Consider the following 21,904-nt stretch of genomic DNA (forward strand, 5'->3'; position numbering starts at 1 on the left):
CTGCAAGCTGCGTCTACACAGAGGACCATATACTAACAGCACCGATAACAGCAGAAAAACTCCTCAACAGAAGCTGGAAAGCTCAATCCCTGCTAAGTCGGGGCAGCACCTACCCTGAGTGGGAAATGCGGGGGCCGGCGGTAAGGCTGGAAGCCAACAGGCCCGCCCTGCTGGAGGATGGCTTGGTGGGCTGCATGCAGGCCCTCCCCCACCACGGGGAGGGCGTTGTTATTTCGAGCGTGCTGGTTATTGTTAGCTTGTTGGTTTGCACTGTTCTCATTTTCTTCCTGGTCTCCCAACAAATAGGAATGAAGATCCCTGTGTAAAAATTGCATCAGTGAAAATGCTCACCTCAGATCAGAATAAACAGAAGACACGAGACGCGAGACTTACTTTCTTGATAATTATTACTTAGGGGAGAAAATGTATGAGTAGAATCTATGCACAGCACTGCTATTATCTCAATCAGCTCTAAATGTTGCTGCGTGCTTTAAATTAGACCTTCCCAAACATAAAGTTAATTAACATACAAAATACCCATTCAATCTATTTTATGTTTTCTCCAGCCAGTATCTGAGAAGAATCAGTAACTGAAAAAAAAAAAAAAAAAAAAAAATGTTCAATGCCCAAGATACTCTATGTGAAGAATTTTAGGGAAAAAAACTATCAACTTCTTTTTTTCTCTGTAGATGACTACTGTGTCTGCTGTGACACGCAGCTCAACTAAAACATCAAGCCACAAATCAGTTAAGGCACAAATGAGATGGGGGGAAGGAGGGGGCTCACGGTAGGGCACTGAGCTGTTAGACAAGGATAAATGTTCAAATACAACCAAATGCATATAGGCATCCGTTGGAGATACTGTGGGTCTAGTTGCAGACCACTGCAATAAAGCAAGTATTGCGTTGCAATCAAGTTTTGTGGTTTCCGAGCGCATACAAAAGTTATGTTTATACTACACTGTCATCTGTTAAGTGTGCAGTAGCATTATGTCTTTAAAAACAATGTATATGCCTTAATTTAAAAATACTTTATTGCTAAAAAAATGCTAACAATTATCTGACAATACAAGGTTGCCACAAACCTTCAATTTGTAAAAAATACAGTATCTGTGAAGCACAATAAAAGCAAGTATGCCTATATTTCACATTAAGGTATCTACAGGATGCCACATATTTTCTGAAAAAATGTTTAAACTACCGAGATTAAACTTCTAAATAAGTATATAATATATGAAGCTTGAAAAAACATAAATGCATCATGCTGACTAAATGACTAAGAAACCAAATCTGAGAAGAGCTAGCTCACTTATCAGGTTAGGACTTCTAAAATAAGGGTAACTTGGTTTGTTTTTAATGCACTGAAAAGTATTTTATTTTTACCCTGTGTAATGAAATGAAAGAACCTGGGCCAGCAGCAACCCTCTGTGAGAGGGTAAAAACATGTACACATTTCTCCATAAAAGGATACACAATGATTAGAAAAATAAGAAAAATTTAAAACTTTAATAAGCTTTAAACAATACACCTGCAGAATACACTAAATTGTCTCTTATTAAAACTAACTTTTCCAGAGTGGGGCATACTTTTTCAGAAAGGTTATTAAACTGACACAAATGACACACGTACGAGTCACCTGCCTATACTTACAGCAAGTATCCAGCAGTAACAGTCCACGCTCGCACCAGTCCCTTCAGCCACTGCCGCGTGTGTCCCTGTTCAAGTAACGCTGGTAAGACAACTTGAAGCAGAAGCAACTCAAGGGACAGTTCACTCACTGGAGCATCACTGAGAGTTACGAAAAGCCATATTTTACCATGTGAATTCGATTTTCCCTTATAACTGTATCATATTAGACGTTTAATGGAAGACAGCAAAACTCCTTGAAGAGTCAAATGAACTCACTGTCTTTATCACCTCATATCCATTCTTCCTTGAAGAACAAGGAACATCCCTCAACCAAAAACTGCTCCCGACAAGGGTTGCAGTGACCTTCGTGTTGTTAAAGTGGCGGTCAGGTCTTGGTCCTCACCTCATGTGCCGGCTTAGTAGCGTATTACACAACTGGTCGCTCACTGCTCCTTAGAACACTTTCTCCATGAACACCTTTCCAAGACACGCTGAATGCGACCTCCTGTGGCTTCGAATAGCACCTTTCTGTAAATTTCTACATACTGCTCAGACATCTTCCCTAATTCCTAACTTATACATCCAAAGTGCCAACTCAACGTTTCACAGTACACACGAGACATCTTAAGTTGATCATGTTCAATATCAAATTCCCACTCTTCCCCTTAAATCCTGCTCTTCCGCAATCTTCCTCATCCTAGTAAATGGCAACTCCATCCTTCCAGGTGCTCAGGACAGATACTTAGATCCCTGACTGCCTTTCTTCACCCGACATTCAAACAAGCCAGAGAATCCTACTGACTGTACCCTGATACCCTGAATCTAACCACTTCTCATGACTCCACTGCCACTTCCTCCCTCTCAGCCACCGTCGCCTCCCACGGGGATCACGGCATTACCCCTAGCTGCCCTCCTGCTCCGGCCCTGGCCATCCCAACCCTGGCTCTTGTCACAGCCTCCAGAGTGATTCCTGTGAAACCTCTGTCAGACCACTCTTCTGCTCAACCTTTCCAAGAACCCCCTAAATCACTCAAGTTAAAGCCAAAATGCTTACTTACAATGGCTTACAGGCTCTCTAGGACCTGGCTTTCCATGACCTCTCTGACCTCACAGCCAACTACTTTTCTCCTCCTTTTACTGCAGCCAAACTGGTCTCCCTGCTGCTCCTCAAACAGACCTCAGGCCACTGCATGTGCCCGCCTCCCCTGCAAGGACATTCTGCCTTCAGGGGTTCACATGGCTCCCTCCCTCATCCCCTCCTCCTTCAGGGCCTTCCTCACCTGTCACCTCCTCAGGTCCTCACTAGTCACTTCCTTGCTTCGTTTTTTCCCATAGCACTTACGACCCTTTGACATATTATGTATTTTATCTATTTTATTGGCTGTCTCCCCAAGTGAAATATAAGCTCCACAAGGGCACAGATTTTTCTTGATTCTGTTTTGTTCACTGTTACACCCCTTGTACATAGAAAAGAACCTGTTATATAATGGGCCCTCAATTTTGCTGAATGGAAGAACAGACTAAACACTGTTACAAAAACTTAGCTAAAATTCTAGGTATAAAGAACTACCAAAAAATGGGTCTACGCCAACAATATATAAAGCCAGAAACCGTGCTTCCTGGTTCTCACTGTGACGACCCAAATACATAAGGAGGGAGAACCGACTTTCTCTAGGTAGGGAAAAACTCAGAATAAAACCTCGATTTGGATTTTGACGAAAAGACAGCAGAAGCATGCCAGGCAAACATGGGGAAGAAGGTCATTCCAAACAGAGAGGGAAAGACCAGGAGCAGCTAGGCATTTATGGGGAGACTCAATGGAGGCTGAGCGTGGCTGGAGAGGAGAATTCAAGTCAGACAATGCTGGACAAGATGCTCGAAAGGCAGTGTGAGATGCTGAGCCTTGGATGTCATTCTAAATGACCCAGATATTATCGTGTATGTTATGGAGGAAGAGGCAGGTGTGTTAAGGATGGATTATAAATGGGAAAAAAACAGGAAGGACTAAACTAAGGTATTAAGTGGTAAATCACATTGAATTAGATAAGAGACTGTAAAAAGAATTAGAACTGACAAGATTTAAAGACTAATTACAAGTAAATTTGAGGAAGAAATCCAATTTGCCTGGCATATTTAGGTGACGGAAGGGATGAGGCAAATCACTGAAAAAGGGATTGTAGGAGGAATGGTGGAGACTAGGTTTCCAGGTTACTTAAGTCTTTAAGTCAAAAAAAGATTTTCCATTTATAAGCCATACAGCCTATTTTAATCTACAATTAAATGTATATCTATGGCTACATTACTTATGATGTGCTTTTCATACAAAGATGATGCTACTAGGTATCTCTCATTAGGAATGTTAAACATTTGAATGCTAATCAAAGGCACACTTCATTTGCAGAAAAGTCAGTCCTTCTTTGGAACATGTAACTGCTAAACTAACAATTATGTGATTTAGAACATGGCAAAATTTAGTTATCAGATGATTTCTAATATCTGTAAGAAATGAATGTTTTAAATAAATGTACTCTGAATATCAAATCCCTACCAGAGTTAAATTAGTAAAGCTTCCGAATTTCAACAACTTACCTATAGAGCATGACATTGTACGGAAGAAAATTAGGCAGCAGACTCTTAATTATCCGTATAGGTAGCCAAAGCATCAGGAGTACAATGGAGCCAAAGACAATCTGCAGCAAGAAAAAGGGCAGGGGACCACTGTAATCACTGTAAATCTGAGAGACAAGGCAGACTTCTGAACGTACACATCCAACACACCATCCAAGTCTATACGCGCCCAGGCCACTGAGTGTTCTCATTCAGCACACTATACTTGGCTCACTCTATGTGGAGACTGCATACCTGGGACAGCTGCTCCTCTCTCTCTCTAGGACACGAAGGCTCAAACAGGAGCCACAAAGGATAATCACTGCATGGTATGTGAAAAGAGAGCTAGAAACTCATAATGAAGGATCAAAATTGCCTGCATCTTAATAAACCATCTGTAACAATAAGACATGACCCATACTAATGGCTACAGAAGTTTCCAAAAAACACACATCATTGCTTTTAGAATTTTATCTTGGAAAAACTTAGATTTAACTAGGTAATTTCTTCTTCGAGGCAGGGAAGAAACTTTGAGTTGCTTCTGTTAAGAGTTTAATTTAGAAGCTATTAACAAGTCTCCATTGCTTCAATGCAAATTAAATGTAATTCAGAGACCCATAATTTGGCAATCAATTATACTACTAAAGAACCAAAAGGCATTTTTGTTTACTTACATTTTATTTTTATCAAAGTAACCAATAAAACAGCTATTTGATAACCAACTTCCACAGGCTTAGATAAACTTAATTCAATCTACTCTACCAGTCCTCCTGACCAAAAAAAAAAAAAAAAAAAATCTAAAGGGTAGCCCATTTTACTTCAAAAACAAAAAAAAGTATGCTTACCACTGACAAAATAAATCTTCGGAGATGCCTATAAATAGGCAAGTGAATCATTTCTTGTACTGGATTAAAATCTGGATCATTCAAATTCCTTAGAAACCATAAGACACCAGGTCGAAGTACCTGCAAATATATTTTAAATGCTATAAATACTTACCAATGTCTTTAGGCTCTGTATATGAGCTAAAACATTAATAGAGAAATAAGCTCTTAAAATTATTTTGGCATCTTATAAAATGGGCCCTAGAAAACCCATATAGTTTTCCTGAGAAAAGAAGTTCCTAAATCAGAATCTTTATTAAAACTATCCTGTGTTTGATGTCCTTTGATGCTTTTAATCATTCAGTGGAAAAATTTAAGTACAATTTGTCAAGAAATCTAGATCTCCAAGATGAAAAATAAGTTTTGTTTGTTTGGTTTTTTGGCCTCGCCACGTGGCAAGAGGGATCTTAGTTCCCTCATCAGGGATAGAATCTATGCCTCCTGCAGTGGCGGCACAGAGTCTTAACCACTGGACCACCAGGGAAGTCTCGAAAAATAAGTATTTTTATAAAAATTATCACTATATTGTATAATCTGGAAAGGATTAGGTTACAATTTATAAGTGTCCTAAACGGAAGATGTGATTTCAGTCTCACACTTCCCAAAAAGAGTTACATTAATTAAAAAACCTTCAGTTTCTCAGTATCTTCATTTTACCATCTACATCTTTTCCCCTTGCTCAGTAGGAATCATCAACCCTAAAGGCTATGGGCGATGGGCAATGAATGGGTCTAGGGATTAGTTCTGGGTGGCTCACACTCACTGAGCTACCCTGTATAAAAAGCATCTTATCTGCTCAAATTCTATTTCTCCACCTTCCAAACAAAGGGGTTATGATATGTGAGCTTTAAGGTTCAATCTAACTCTAAAATACTAGGATTCTGTATCAACAAAAAACCACCACATTGATAAAATGAAAAAATTCAGTATAAAATACTTAATCACTGAACGCAATTTAAAAGTCAGGTATAATAACAATTTAAAAAACACATTATTAATGTAGTCTCAATCACTAGTTTCAAAACAAGGATACAAGCTTTGCTTGCAAACAGAATTTACTGAACTTATACTATATGATTCAGGAGAATATTTTGGCCCCCAGGTTCATCCCCAACTCCTCAAATCTCTCAAAGAGCAAAGTAACCAAGAACTGCATTAAGCCTTTGTGCTTCTGTGTTCCATTCACACTGGATTAGTCGTCAGCCTGCTCCTTTGGGCCCTGCATATCTCCATCAGCACTCTCAATGGAGTAAGCTGACTTGTTCCATGGCTGTATCCCTTCCCAGGATGCAAAAATCAAGGAGAGTGGAGACTGTGTCTCTGTTTCTCACTATTACCCCAGCATACATCACAGTGTCTGGCACAGAGTGAGCATGCAGTACTATTTGGGGAAAGAATGCACAGAGGAAAGTACACTTATCAGAATTACTCAAGTTTTATACTTCATTTTGTAGCAGATGACTAAGCATGAGATGTATACTAGTCAAATACTGACCCTATTTTCACTGCCCCCAAATCAGTAAGGACTGTATTCTGAAAACAGGATTAGTAAAAGTACCCATCTGGTGAGTGAACCAGAATCATAAAGGACCCTCACTACAATTCTATACTTTAGGTGTCTGCTTCAAGACCACTTTACATATTTGATCCTGCAAAACCATACCTTTTGGGTATTTCCAGCATTAAATGTCCCTGGATGAAGTCCAAGACAGGCTCACATCACATAAAGTTCCAAGAATATGTATTTGAGGATGGTTAAAATACCAAGTAAAACAAGTGTTTTAATTTAATTTTTATCCCTCAGTCTATTCATCTTTCAAACTCAAAATTAATTAGACAGAAATAATAAAACTTGTCAATTTTTGAGACAAGTTACTAAAAAACAGTTCAAAGCAACTGAGCCAAACTAGGCTATTAGCTGTTCCCTCTTAGAATAAAATAACAGAGCAAATGATTTAGCTAGGAAACCATCATAGCCTTTAAGGCATGACTTATGGTTAAGGCAAAAGTCCTTTTCGTAAATGTACAGTGTTGGAACTTCCCTGTAGAACTTACCTCTCTCAGTAACAGAATGAAGGAGGCAAAGTAGAACACATATACCATTCCCACCAGCCAATGCAGAAACATGGTAGTACCTGGAGCCGACTGAAAGCTCAGTTCTCGATCTTTCAGAGTAGCATCAAACATTTCCTAAATCAAAACAGTACACGTGAGAGAGATTTGTACTGCTTACATCTGCTGAATTAATATCTTCATATTCTAGGAAGTGAATGAATCACTATGCATGTAGGTTCTGATGTTTCTAGAATTACAGTTCTCTTAAAGCTATTTCATCGTATCACAGAAATACAAATGATATAGGTTGGATACCATTTCAAAGACGTATATGACACTTCAGAAATTTTACAGAGGCAATACTGATAAACCAGTTGGTGAATAAGAACTTTACCAATATTGCTATTATGAAAGAACCATTTTTGGTTAACATAATACTTTCCTTTCTTGGTTACACGTATGAATTCATGACAAGTTTTAATAGTAAGGTATGGGAGAAAGTGTTATTTCAGAACCAAAGGCAGCTTTTCTACATTTAATTTTTTTTGAAAAGTGGACTTCCCTGGTGGCACAGTGGTTAAGAATCCGCCTGCCAATGCAGGGGACATGGGTTCGATCCCTGGCCCGGGAAGATCCCACATGCCACAGAGTAACTAAACCCGTGCGCCACAACTATGGACGGAGACTGCGCTCTGCAACTACTGAGCCCACGTGCCACAACTACTGAAGCCCACCCTCTTGTGCTGCGCAACAAGAGAAGCCACCGCAATGAGAACCCCACACACCACAACCAAGAGTAGCACTGCTCTCTGCAACTAGAGAAAGCCCACGTGCAGCAACGAAGACCCAATGCAGCCAAAAATAAATTAATTAATTAAAAAAGAAAAGAAAAAACTGATGATCACTGACAGTCATTAAAGATTTTAATCAAGACTAAACACTTTAGTTAAAACAAATGGTATGGTTGATTACTACAGAGGCAGTCTTCTTTTCAGATTACTCTTTTTCGGTTTTTTTTTTTTTTGCACCGCATGGTGCTGCCTGCGGGAGTTCCCCAACCAAGGACTGAACTCAGGCCACAGCAGTGAAAGCACCCAGTCCTAACCAATAGACCACCAGGACCTCCCTCGAATTACTCTTTTTATACACAACGTCTTGGCATCTTCATAGAGTTAAACGAGGAAGAGAACTCTCCACTGGTTATCAGGAAGGTTCCAGTCAAAATACTCTAACATCAGAAACGTGCACAGAGCCTCACAAAAATCAGGTAGGAAAAATTAGCAACATTAAGACTCTACAATGATACATTCTCAGAAAAAACAAACTATTATCAAATACTGACTTTACATTAAAGGAACACACCCTAAAGACCACTTTTTAAAAAGCCTTTAAATTATTAGATTGTATGACAATGAATAATAAACTCACCAGGGAACAAATATCCAGCCACCAGCCACAAATGAGAGGGAACACTCCAATTTCTACCACCACTAGCAAAGAGACCTTAAGTAAAAACAAAGGTCATCAACATCACTCAAATGGGAGAAATCATTTCCAGTCTTAAGTTATAACAGGAATTACCTTCACAACAATATAGCAGACTCCCAGCAAGCGACGAGACCTATGAAATTTAACAAGAGTTGCCAAGCCCTACAGCATGTAGTCAAGGAAAACCTGAACATTTAAAGAAAGATACAGAAAAACAACAAGGTCCTACTGTATATAGCACAGAGAAACATATTCAATATCCTATGATAAATTATAATGGAAAAGAATATTTAAAAAAAGAATGTATACATATGTATAACTGAATCACTCTGCTGTACAGCAGAAATGAACACACTGTAAATCAACTATACTTCAATAAAGAATTTTTTTTAATTAAAAAAAGGATACAGTGAAACAGGTAACTATTTAGGTAACAGTTAATATTATTTGACAGACAGAATTTATTCCATATTTTTTCTGCTCTCATCCTCACTACAAATACCTACAACTTCTACTAAAAGGACAAGTAGAGAGAAATAGTTTTGTCATTAATAAGAACAACCCTTGGGTAAGCACAATAACATTACTGAACACTAAGCTGGTTCATTAAAGGATACATGACAAATTATCAGTGTTATTGCTAGAAGTATATACCCAACTATGGTCGTGATTAGGCCTTCAAAATGGGATGCTTGGACCTAGAAATAAGAAAATAAATAAACAAAATGTAATTTCACCACATGGCCTACACCCCAGTTTAACAATGTTTATTAAACAATCCAAGTAGACTAAATGTGAACTATCTCAGGAATTTGTAACTAAAAAACAACTACAAAATCCCCTCTGGATGACACCTCTGCAAACCAGATTCTCCCATGGACTGCTATTTATTACGAAAAGATGAGGTAAAATGAAAGAATAACACTTTACTCAAGCACACAAAATAATAAGAGTAGAGTGAATTAAATTTTACAAAAATAAGAAAGAAGTTGTAACCATCTGCACTTCAGTCCATTCTGAAGCGGACCTGCTAAAGGCTGAGCACTGAAAAGAGCAGCACAGAGTCCAAGCCGTCCTCTGGCCAAGGTACATCTTAGCCACCCTATCTCCTAACCACAATGTTTCAATTTCCCTTGCTCGCCAAATCTGTTTCATTATCAACTTACAAAGAGTTAAGAGTTTGGATAGTGACATATACTGCCCAAGATACCATCACCTTTTGGTTCCTGAATTTCAGGTAGCAAGTGATGATAGTTTATAAAGTCAAAATTTATCAAAGCATTTATCTGAACTTTCCAAGTTCTTGCATTTAACTAGTGAGAATTTGGAGATCTCTATTAAATATCAGAACATGTCTCTTTGCCACTTCAGAAACTTCAGAATGTGATCTCTCAGGATTCACATATACAAATTGACCAGAATATTCCAGCTATGTCAGCTTTTCTTAAAAGACTAAATATTTCTGGGGACCCCCCAAAATAGTAGTAGTTGTCCATCCAAATATTTATCTAATTCTGAAAACCCACAATAAAATGTCAAAATTAAAGCAAATTTCTTTAGAAAACACCACAGTTCATCATTCCAACACAGATCAACATTTTAAAAAATTAATATATCATTACCTTTCTGAATTCACTATGGGGCAACTAGGGAAAAGAGAGAAAGGAGCACATAGGCTAACAGAGCAGGTCAAAAATCAGCCTGTAAGAAAACTTTCCCACAGTATGTCTCTGGCCTGCCCAACGGGAAGGAAGACAGTGCATCATGGGGCTTAGAGAACATCTTCCACAGCTGGCACCATGTCCTACTACGTCTTAGACCACTTCTGGCTTAGAAGAGGTGAACGAGATGGTGCTGGATAACTATTCCTTTGTATAAGGCAGACTGAGAAATGAAGTAACTCTTTACAATATTATTACTTAGTCAACATATATCAAATTTGGGGTAATTAATAAAATTAAGTTTGCAAAAGTATCATACTCACGTGTTCTTCAAATCCCAAACCAACAAGGGAGAAGTGGCCAATGTGGTACGGGCAAAATGCTAAAAGGGGGGGAAAACTCAATGAAAACTTCAAAATCAAAACAACGAACACTCCCAGTACCAACCCCACTAAAAGGAACAAAGGCTTCTTGGAGAAATGGAAGATCTCAGAACCAAAAATGTACTGTCGGGCTTCCCTGGTGGCGCAGTGGTTGGGAGTCCGCCTGACAATGCAGGGGACGCGGGTTCGTGCCCCGGTCTGGGAGGATACCACATGCCACGGAGCGGCTGGGCCCGTGAGCCATGGCCGCTGAGCCTGCACGTCCGGAGCCTGTGCTCCGCAACGGGAGAGGCCGCAGCAGTGAGAGGCCCGCGTACCGCTAAAAAAAAAAAAAAAAAAAAAAAAAATGTACTGTCTGTGACATCCTCTACAACCAGAGAACAAAAAAGTTACCAAGCTCCTAATAAACTCATGGTGAAAGGACACAAGAACTATTGTGAAAACAGTCTCACAGGCCTGTGGGAAGAGATGATGATATGAGCATCCAAAAAAAAAACCCCAAAACTGATGTAAACACACTGAGTACATACAGTGAAGAAGATATGAGCATCCAAAAAACAAACAAAAAAACTGATGAAAACACACTGAATACATACAAATTCATGAGTTCATAATACTCAAAAAAGGGAAAGCCAAAAACAAAAACCACAAAAGGAAAAAAGCAACATAACAGAAAACACTTTTATCACTAAGGAAAGTTGTTAGAACATCAATTCCTTATCCTGAAAACTAATAATTTAAGGAAAAAAACTGCACATCTGTCCTGCTTCTTCCAAACAAACAAATTCAGGTTAACTAAATAGTTCTAGCTGATAAGATCAAGCTCTTCTTTACAGAAAAGCTAGCCAATAAATGCATAAAAATGACAGAATTTGAAAATCACCATTTTGTAATGCCTAATAAAAATAAATTAATTCAGGCAAGTATCAATGGATAATAAACATATTCAGTAAAATGTTGATGGAACACTAGATATTTGCATGATACTAAAACACCACCTCCCACAGATTACTTTCTGATGTTTAAAGGGAAAAATGAAACCTAACAATAGAGGCTTCAAGATACTATCACCTGAACCACAGACAAAGGTGGATAACCAGACATCATGTACCTCCTGATATGTCATAATAATAGGCAAAGCATGACCAGTGAAAATTCTGTCCCAGAAGTACTGAACCTGAATCTAATCAGGCCTCAGATTTAACTTCCAGTTTAAAAGAAATATGGAGACAAAGGAACAAGGTAACAGAATCAACAGGAAGTCATCGGAAGAAAGTAGAAAGTGAGACACGTAGAAGACAGCTGACCTAGTGTCACCAACAAATCAATGGCAAAATAGGGTAGGAGTAGATGAGGGGAGCAAATAAAAAATATTCTAGATCAGAAAAACTTAAGATTTAACAACCAAAAGTAACAGTAAACTACCAGGTGTAAGATAGGCTCAAGGATGTACTACTGTACAACAAGGGGAATACAGCCAATATTTTATAGTAACTGTAAATGGAAAGTAACCTTTAAAAATTGTAAAACAATAAAAAAAAATTTTTTTAATTACTGTAGGTTTAAAACAATTTCAATATCTGGGTAAGGTAAACCTCCCTCAATATACTTCTTTCAAAATGTCCTTGACGATTCTCAGCTCTGTTTTAAAAACAGATGAACTTTAGTGCAATTTAATGAATTTTTTTGGTCCAAAACTGAAATAAAAAGGTAACAGGTAGACCTTATTTGAATTCTCATTCAAACAAAGCAACTATAAAATGATATTTAAGGAGACAATCTAGAATTTTTAATATGATCTATTATTAGGTAGTATTAAATTCTGGTAATTTTGTAAAGTGTCATGATATTCTGGTTAAATAAGAAAATAGCCTTAAGACAGGAATAAAGACACAGATGTAGAGAATAGACTTGAGGACACGGGGAGGGAGAAGGGTAAGCTGGGATGAAGTGAGAGAGTGGCATGGATATATACACTACCAAATGTAAAATAGCTAGTTGGGAAGCAGCCACATAGCACAGGGAGATCAGCTCACTGCTTTGTGTCCACCTAGAGGGGTGGGATAGGGAGGGTGGGAGGGAGATGCAAGAGGGAGGAGATATGGGGATATATGTATATGTATAGCTGATTCACTTTGTTATAAAGCAGAAACTAACACAACAATGTAAACCAATTACATTCCAATAAAGATGTTTAAAAGAAAATAGCCTTAAAATTTTCATATTAAGAATTTTGATAGTCTCTTTTCCTCAAGTCTTTCTTTCCATGTTAATATAACTGTAATTCATTCTCAGTTAATAAAATTTAATTACCTTTTTTATGGCAAAAATAACAGAACAGTATAGATTATTAGGAAAGGGGAGAGGGAGACTCAATCATAAAGACAAAAGTCAGAGTGAATCTACAGGGATCTGGCTGCCAAACCTTTTTAACCAAGTAGACATTTTTTTTAACAGGTATTCCCAATACACTTGAATTTCTTTATAAATTATACACATATACTATTTTATTAATATATTATGTGTATTATGAAGCACAGGCAAATTTTAAAGCGTGCGAAATAACAAATGCAGAATTTTTCCTATTTTATTCTCACACCCAACTCTGAGGACGACTCAAGCAGGCCCTTGGGAAAGGCAAACTTTCAAATTTCAACTCTATATATACAAATATTAACCTAAAGCACAAATTTTAACAATCAGTTTCTATCCCATTACACAGAAACTACTAGACAGGTACCCTGAAATTAAGATCAGTTTCTTAGGACTGTTCCCTTCCACTGAGACAGCAGCACGCTAAGGTTTTATTTCTGCAAAGCATAATACACGACCACAAAGGTCCAAGAATGCCAGTGGAAACTGCAGGACAGCAACCCAAGCAGGAAAGAAACATGAGTGTTGCTTAATCCCAATGACTATGTTCATCTAAAAGGAAAAGTATATTCCTAAAAAAAAGAGGAAGTTTTCCTAAAAAGAGGAAAACTTCTTGTTTCATTTCAAAAGATCCTAAGTATAATGTGCATACTAAGACAAGAAACATTGTTTTCATAGTATAAGCTTAGGAAGTTGGATTAGAAAAATTTACTTAGTTGAGATTTGCTTTACATAAACAAGAGTTCTTATTTCTATAATTCATGCTTTAAAGGTGACTTATTCCTTTAAACATTAATTTAGCACTAAGCTTTTCTTGCAAGAACAAAGACTAAAGTCTACTTAGATCATTTTTTCCTCTCAAAGAAAATTTGGTCAAGATCAAAAGAGTTTCACACTCTATACAGCAATTATTTTACATAATGAGAAACAAATGCAGAATAATCTGCAGACACATTTTCACCCCCATATGCAAGGGAAAACAACAAAGAATGGGCTTCCTGTTAATTTGCACCATCTTAAATATCTACTAAAAATTAAGAATGAATGGAACTTTTAAAAGACATTGTGTTTCAACAAGATACAGATAAATTTCTTTTGCTCTTTTATAGATAATATTCAGAAAACAATTTTTTTGTCTCATCCTTGATCTATTTATTCAGTGTCTTCTTTGACCATATGGCTTCCTATTGAAGACAACTGTTTCCTGATGAAAACACTGCTTTCTAGTCCCTAACACAGAGCAAATAACTTGGAATTTAATGGAAGAAACTTGGAAAATATTCCTCCTTCTTAGGAGTAATTCATATGCACTAAGGAAGGAATTTCTCAAAGATATTCCCTATACAGAGATCTGCAGCCTGAGATCTCTCTATGAGACACCAATAGTACAGTCTAACAATAACCCAATTCTGTCAGACTACACCTTGAGGAAATGAATTCTAAAACCTTGGTTTACTCAACTGTTTCCCTTACCTTTCCCCAAAGCAGGAAAACCTGTCAGCTACATCTCAACCCTGCCTTCCTTACTCTCATGACTCTCAATGGGAGGGACTCTTAGTGTTGTCACTGAATCCGCATAGCTACAGTTGTTGAAGTGTTTGGAAGTAAACTTTGCTGGAATCTGGTTCTGAGGGGAATTACACTTTCCTCAAGCCTATATCCATCTCTGCGACAGATCTCAAGCCAAGGTCTCCGGTAGGCCTTGGTCAGGATTTTAACAGATGAAAACAAGATCTCCTGCCATAGGGAAGAACACACAGATAATCAGCACGAAATTAATTCCAGATGTAGAATATTATATATTCTCAAGTCAGTCTAAAATTGGCTTCTACAAAGAGAGACAGAAGTGCGCAACAGAAGCAAAGTTGGTAAATAACCGCAGTCAATGTTGCTTAGGAAAGAAAGTAACTGTATACCTGGGGTCTTCCTATACCAGATGACTGTCTAAAACTGTTTCATATATTCCTAAGTTTAAAAACAAAACAAAACCTGTAACAAGACTCCTAGAAAACTAAACTCCTACTGTAATACCATAAATAAAAGCATAAACGCCACTTACCAAAAACAAGAATGAACAGTGTGTTTAAAGACACCACCCAGAAGACATGTTCCTAAAGGAAAAGAGCATTAATAAAACATATTCATCTCCTATTTGATTTATGTTTAATCCATTTATTTAGTTATAAGACTGATATTTTTACTATAATTTTGAGATTTTGCTCAGAAATTATGTGTAACTTCATTTTTCATTAGACAGCTCATAAAACTAAACCTAATGAAACTTAAAGTTCATAATGTCCACAAGAAAAAAAAATCAAAGAAATCAATCCATAAACATTTCCTCTTCAGAAATTAATAATCTACCACAAACTACACAGATTCTCATAAATAATCGCCAGGTTTAAGTCATATGACACTAAAAAATTCTAAGTAAAGAAAAATTTGAAAACCACATTATTTCTGAACAACAGATCAATGTAAACTGCACAGCACTTCTTTCAGTGTCCAGTGTGTTCTCATGCCTTCTTTAAGGTCACCTGATCTTCTCTGGTCCCTTCTGTCCCCATGGCTTTCTTTGTTCAAGTCTCAGAATATGCGCTTTCACCTGGCCACTGACACACTCCACGCTTATGTACTACCGCCTCCAACATGAGGCCCACCCATCTATTCCTCCGCGTGTGCTCAGTCATGCTCCACGCTGACTATCGGGACACCCAAGCCTGTTTGCCCAGGCCCACTACCTCCCCCCACAATCAAGTTAAATGATCCTTCCAAGGGGGCCATGGAGAAATATTTCCATGAATCTTAACATGGTAAGATTTTCTTTTTAGAAAGATTATTCTAATCAGGTTCCCAATTTGCCATAAATCCAAGTGGCAAGAGGATGATAAGTCTGTTTAAGAGAGGACTACTACTATACATTCCTACTTAGCATGTGGGCTCATAACACTTGAATTTTTCAGCTTCTCTGCCTTAAGGGCTCCCAAACTGTCCTTATCCTCAATATCTTTTGTGCCTCAACCTCTAGTTATCTTCTATAAAAATTCCCTGCTGACAACTCCCCTCTGCTAAGAAAGGCCTGACTAAGCCCTCTTCTATGCCTCTCGTGTCCTATACACACTGTTTGTCAGAGTCTTTACCTAAAGTTCCTTGTTTACATGTTCATTTCTCTCTACTAAACTATAAAGAGTCTTTGAGAACAGGTACCCTATTTCATTCATTTCTGAATCATCCAGTAACTATCACAGCTGGCACATGGTACATATTAAATAATTTGTAACAAATGCATGAAGTCATCCTGTGGTTTTTTTCTAAAAATTAGAATGGATTTGAATTAACACCACTGCCTCAATGACTTCTATCACTCATCTATGAGGGACTGATAAAGTACAGAAATGAGTATACAGCCAAATAATACCTTCTATACTGACCATACTCAAGCCTTGAATAGGAGCTCACTAATATCACATTCTTACTAATCTGTGAATTATCATCAGATACATTCCTCAAAATCCTCACACTACTAACCTCAACTTCCTATTCTGGCCTGAGGAGCCAGCCTGAAGAGGAAGCCAACACTGTGGAAAGCAGAGGAGACAGATGGAAATTATCTGACTCTTCAATGACATTGCTGAGCCCCTGGATCAAGCACACCTGAAGCCCATCCTTCCTCTGGACTTCCTCCTGTATTACTGGTTTGGTCAGCTGGGGTTTGGCTACCTGCAGCCAAAGTCATCTTGATACTTAAAGCTATTTAAAAATCCCAAATGGCAAGTGATTTTGTATTACAGAACCTGAAAAGAGCATCATTTCTCCTTAAAGAACAAGTTAATTAAAGAACTGTTCTTCACCTTACAGTTGTACTCTTTACTATTAAGGTAAAGATAAGAGAGGCGCAACAAACAGGGGGTTCTCTCTGTGAATAGTGTAAAACTGCGCTGTTTTCACCAATTCTGGCATTAAACATTGCAAGGTGGGACTTTTTTTTTTTAATCATTAAAAAAATTTTATTATTATTATTATTTTTTTTAATTTATTTTATTTATTTATTTTTGGCTGCACTGGGTCTTCGTTGCTGTGTGAGGGCTTTCTCTAGTTGTGGTGAGCGGGGGCTACTCTTCATTGTGGTGCGCGGGCTTCTCTTGTTGCAGAGCATGGGCTCTAGGCGTGCAGGCTTCAGTAGTTGTGGCACACGGGCTCCGTAGTTGTGGCTCATGGACTCTAGAGCACAGGCTCAGTAGTTGTGGCGCACGGGCTTAGTTGCTCCACGGCACATGGGATCTTCCCGGACCAGGGATTGAACCTGTGTCCCCTGCAATGGCAGGTGGATTCTTAACCACGGCGCCACCAGGGAAGTCCCACAAGGTGGAACTTTAAAAGAAAGCCAAGTATTCTTAACTACCATCAACTCTGAATTTCATTTTCTAAAAATCAAATATGTTTGATAATTTCCTTTGTAAATAATATTACCTTTATGCTTTGCCAGTTATTTTCAATGCACAAAACAGACTTTCTTCAACATATTAAGTAATCAAAAATCACAGGGCATTTTGACCTTTAATATAAAAAGCCAGAACATACTGTAAATCTGAAATCACTGAATCACTAAGACAAATAATTAAGTCGCAATTCTGTTATTAAAAAAGATTAGCCTGGACTTCCCTGGTGGCGCAGTGGTTAAGAATCTGCCTGCCAATGCAGGGGACACAGGTTCGAGCCCTGGTCCGGGAAGATCCCACATGCCGCAGAGCAACTAAACCCGTGCGCCACAACTACTGAGCCTGCGCTCTAGAGCCCATGAGCCACAACTACTGAGCCCGTGTGCCACAACTACAGAAGCCCTCATGCCTAGAGCCCATGCTCCGCAACCAGAGAAGCCACCACAGTGAGAAGTCCACGCACCGCAATGAAGAGCAGCCCCTGCCGCCGCAACTAGAAAAAGCCCACGCGCAGCAATGAAGATCCAACGCAGCAAAAAATAAATTAATTTAAAAAAAAAAAAGATTAGCTTTACTTACCAGAAAAACGAGTGATCCATCAAGTCCTAGCATCTAAAATAAATAATATGCATTAATTTAAGATGCAACAGGATTTTTTATTCTATTTTTGAAAAAAGCTCATTTTCCTTTTAATATTTTTAAACATAATATTTACACACTACTTTCCAATACAGCCTATCACTTTCAGAGAGTGAAAAACTTCTGTTCATGGGAGTTTTATATTTTGTATCTTCTTTTAATCCAAATTATATGATTATAAAGTTAAAATTTTCTATCTTGGGTTTCAACTCATTAGATATGGAGCCAGTCAAGATTTCATGATACAACAGTATTACTTTGTCAACTGAAGCATCAGAATAATACTTAAATTTAAATTGTTACTTCATTTTCAAAAGTCCACAATTTCAAGTTAAAGATTTTGTAAGTGGAGCAAGGTTTGTATTAAAGGCCAGAAGATAGAAAAAGGTATCAATAGACCTTTATCATAATATTTTTAATATTTTCATCACAAATAATACATTACTTAATTTTCCCTAGAAATTAAAGTTCTGGTAATTGTTTTCATTAAATGTAACTGGAAAATTAGTGTATACATCTAAATATGGTCAACTTTAAGATATACGTTAGGATTAAAACACTAGGATACTTGATAGAAAGAAGTCTTACGCACTCTTTCCCATGTAAGCTCTTCTGCAGCTCGGTCCCACTCTAAAGCATTCCAGTTCATGTCGTCTGGAAATATAATTGTAGTTTAGAGATTACTGATAGAACTTGAATTATAAATAAATATACTCTTTTAATTTGGTGTTTTATAACTGTTGTTGAGAAGGTAAACCACACTTAAAATATTTCCAAACTGAGTATTTGCTTGTTAGGCAATTTTTTAAAAACATAAATAAATACAACATATAAATTAAGATGATTCTAGATTGTGATAAGTGCAAGAAAGAAAATAAGCAGGGTTATGTGAAACAGAGGAATTCAACAGCTCTAAATCAAGAATGAATATGGTGGATTTGAGAAAAGTGAAGAAGCCAGGGGACTAGAATTCTCTGGGTGAGGAGGAGAGGGTGGCAGAAGATGCAGTATGACAGACAGACAGGGATCAGATCATATAAGAGGAATGTGAAGGCTGAATTCTGTTTCGTTCTTTAACATAATGGGGAGATCACTGACAGATTTTAAGGGCAGGGAGCAGTACAAACACTATGTGGAGCGAGAATGGAAGAAGGAAGACCAGGCAGGACCTACTGCATCAGACAAACAGAAGGAAACAAAGGCCAGCACTAGGGTACAGGAGCCGCAGTCTCAGAGCCTTTGAACATATACCCACCTCTCCCTGCAAAGGCCCCCTGCTCCCATTACACAACTGCCTTCTTCTCATCCTTCACGTCTCAGCTCCAATATCACTTACTCTGAGCTACCTGGGGAACCTTATTTAAAATAGGTCTCTCCTCAGTAGCATCCTCAGAGCAACGTGCACATTTACCACAATGTGTAATAACAAACTTGTTCACTTGGATATTTCTACTTGGTCACTAGACCAGAAACTCCATGAAGGCAGGGACCTGGTGTTTGAGTGCCTGGCACACAAGAAACACTCAGGTATCGGCAGTGATAAGTGGACCCAGAGACAGTGCAGCGCTTGACAGGAAAACTCTGGGGCCAGAGGAAAGAAAAGAAGGTGGTGACCTGCTGACAGCTGACTGGCAGGCTGGTCCCGGAAGTTCTTTACCACTCTGGAGTTATACTGCCAGAAAATGAGAAACTGGTTTCTTTGGGTGCTATCTGGCCTGCAGAGTACACTTCAAGAATTCTTCTTTGATAATAAAAGTTGTTCTGACTCAATAAAAATGGCAAAGGAATAAGATAAAACTGTAACAAGTTCCATTTTAAAAAAACAGGACCTATTCCAACTTACAAATAATTTCTTCCTATCCATCCTATAAAAAGTCCTGTGTAAAGTAGAATTTTATTTTATCTCATCTAATCTTATTTTATTTTATGGCCGCACCATGCGGCACTGTGGGATCTTAGTTCCCCAAAGAGGGACTGAACCCATGCCCCCTGCAGTGGAAGCTCGCAGTCTTAACCACTGGACCACTAGGGGAGTCCCTAAAGTACAACTGTAAAACTCAAAATGTGCCCTGCTTCATAGAAAAAAAAAAGTATGCATATGTATATCCATAAATGCAAGTCTGCCAAAATAAAGTAAAAGCAGGTTAGAAACAGAACTTCAAACCCATTAAATTTTGAAAACTCCAATGCTCCCCAAGGTGAGGTGGGAATGGACTCATGGTCGCGAAGGAAGGCTGAGCACAGGCCGGCGGCCATTACCCTGTGCCCCATTGTTGGCATCAGCTGCATCTTCCCCGCCCGCATCGTCCTCCTCCTCATTCTCCTCCTCCTCCTCTTCTGCCTGGTCATCCTGGGCTGCAGGGTTTTCCCCCACCACTGCGTTCTCAGCTGGTGGGTTAGCAGGCTGGTCGGGGGCAACATTTTCAGCACCATTTCCTCCTGCTGGAGCCTAAAATGACAGAGGAGACCAGAAATTTGGCTAACTTGCCTCAGTTTTGCTCTATTTTCAAATAGCACCCTCCCTTCTAAAAAAAAAAACAAAACTAGCAAACAGACACAAACTCTATTAAAATTCCAAAAAAACCCCACCTCTCAAGGGCATTTCTTCTAAATGTATCTGAATTTGGATCAACTTGGTATATAAGAACATAAACTCATTTAACAGTGTACATATTCATTCAATATAATTTAGAGATGAACATTTCACAAAGCATTACAGGAAACAGGTTAACAAATCTGGCTATCTTGAATACATCATTCCGTAATCCTTTATAAGGCATCTCTTGTCTTTACTGACCACTTCAGGGATGAAAATATATTTATGTATCTGTTTACACACATACTGATATATAACTTAATTCTCAGTTCACACTTGAGGAAAGGTTTCTCATTTCTGCTCAGGAGGGTAAGCCTGTCCATATGAACTTTATCAGTTTCCACAAGCACCCTTCTCTGGCTCTTCCTGAATTCTGCTACCTACCAAATGCAAAGACCTAGTTGTAGTTAATTAAAACACTGAACTCCTATGGAGTTAATTAAGATTCTAAAAGAACTGTATTAAAATGCTTCAAAATATGAGGTACAATGATGAAAGTATTAACGCTAGGTAAAAACTTGCTTAATAGTTCCATTTTTCATATGTGTGGTTTTCAAAGGCGAAGTTGTACTCTTAATTCTGTAGAAAAAAGGGTATGGCAGAATTTCATGAAATCAATCTTCACACTAAAAAAAGCCAAAGGTCCTTAATTGAAAAATTAAGTCGTTAAGTATCGTTAAGTTTTATTTTGAATTAATTTTATAGTCAATTTTTTCATAATAAAATTTTACAAAGGGCAAATTGTTTTTGTATTGTGAGTAGCCAGTTTGGGTTTTTTTTTACATTTTCAGCCCTATAATTTCTCAGTAAACAAGATAATAAAAATCATTTATCATAACTTCCTCTTCTTAATGTCTCTAGCAGACACTCTTGTATCTAAGCATGTCATCTCATAAATAAAAAGTAAAACTGTACAAGACTGTTATCAACAGTACTCCAATTTTTCTACTTTTGGTAATGTTTCTACTGAAAGCAACAAAGGTGAGGCATTTTACACATGAAGAAACTAATGAACAAAGAGGGTAAGGGGGCTTCCTTAATGTTATGCAGCACGTCAGAAGCCCATGCAGGAGGTTTGTATATTAATTGCCAGGCCGGCAGTAAGCTGTTAACCCAGGCAAAGGGAATGAAAGAGCATGTAGTATACCCCC

The 21,904-nt window shown here is 38.1% G+C and overlaps 1 protein-coding gene across 3 annotated transcripts in view; it reads right to left on the reverse strand.

Moving 5' to 3' along the window:
* MARCHF6 (membrane associated ring-CH-type finger 6) overlaps window positions 1-21,904 on the reverse strand; it is a 76,283-nt gene that overhangs the window by 22,691 nt on the left and 31,688 nt on the right. For all 3 annotated transcript variants that reach the window (XM_032625686.1, XM_032625687.1, XM_032625688.1), the window contains 13 exons: window positions 20,417-20,606; window positions 18,750-18,811; window positions 18,098-18,130; window positions 15,139-15,190; window positions 10,647-10,705; window positions 9,280-9,360; window positions 8,756-8,824; window positions 8,603-8,677; window positions 7,175-7,309; window positions 5,081-5,200; window positions 4,218-4,318; window positions 1,650-1,787; window positions 114-318 (listed from right to left, as the gene is read on the reverse strand). In XM_032625686.1, the coding sequence (XP_032481577.1) occupies window positions 114-318; window positions 1,650-1,787; window positions 4,218-4,318; window positions 5,081-5,200; window positions 7,175-7,309; window positions 8,603-8,677; window positions 8,756-8,824; window positions 9,280-9,360; window positions 10,647-10,705; window positions 15,139-15,190; window positions 18,098-18,130; window positions 18,750-18,811; window positions 20,417-20,606 (1,320 nt within the window). The remainder of the gene's footprint in view (window positions 1-113; window positions 319-1,649; window positions 1,788-4,217; window positions 4,319-5,080; window positions 5,201-7,174; window positions 7,310-8,602; window positions 8,678-8,755; window positions 8,825-9,279; window positions 9,361-10,646; window positions 10,706-15,138; window positions 15,191-18,097; window positions 18,131-18,749; window positions 18,812-20,416; window positions 20,607-21,904) is intronic.

The sequence above is a fragment of the Phocoena sinus genome, chromosome 3, assembly GCF_008692025.1.
Source record: "Phocoena sinus isolate mPhoSin1 chromosome 3, mPhoSin1.pri, whole genome shotgun sequence".
Lineage (NCBI taxonomy): Eukaryota > Metazoa > Chordata > Mammalia > Artiodactyla > Phocoenidae > Phocoena > Phocoena sinus.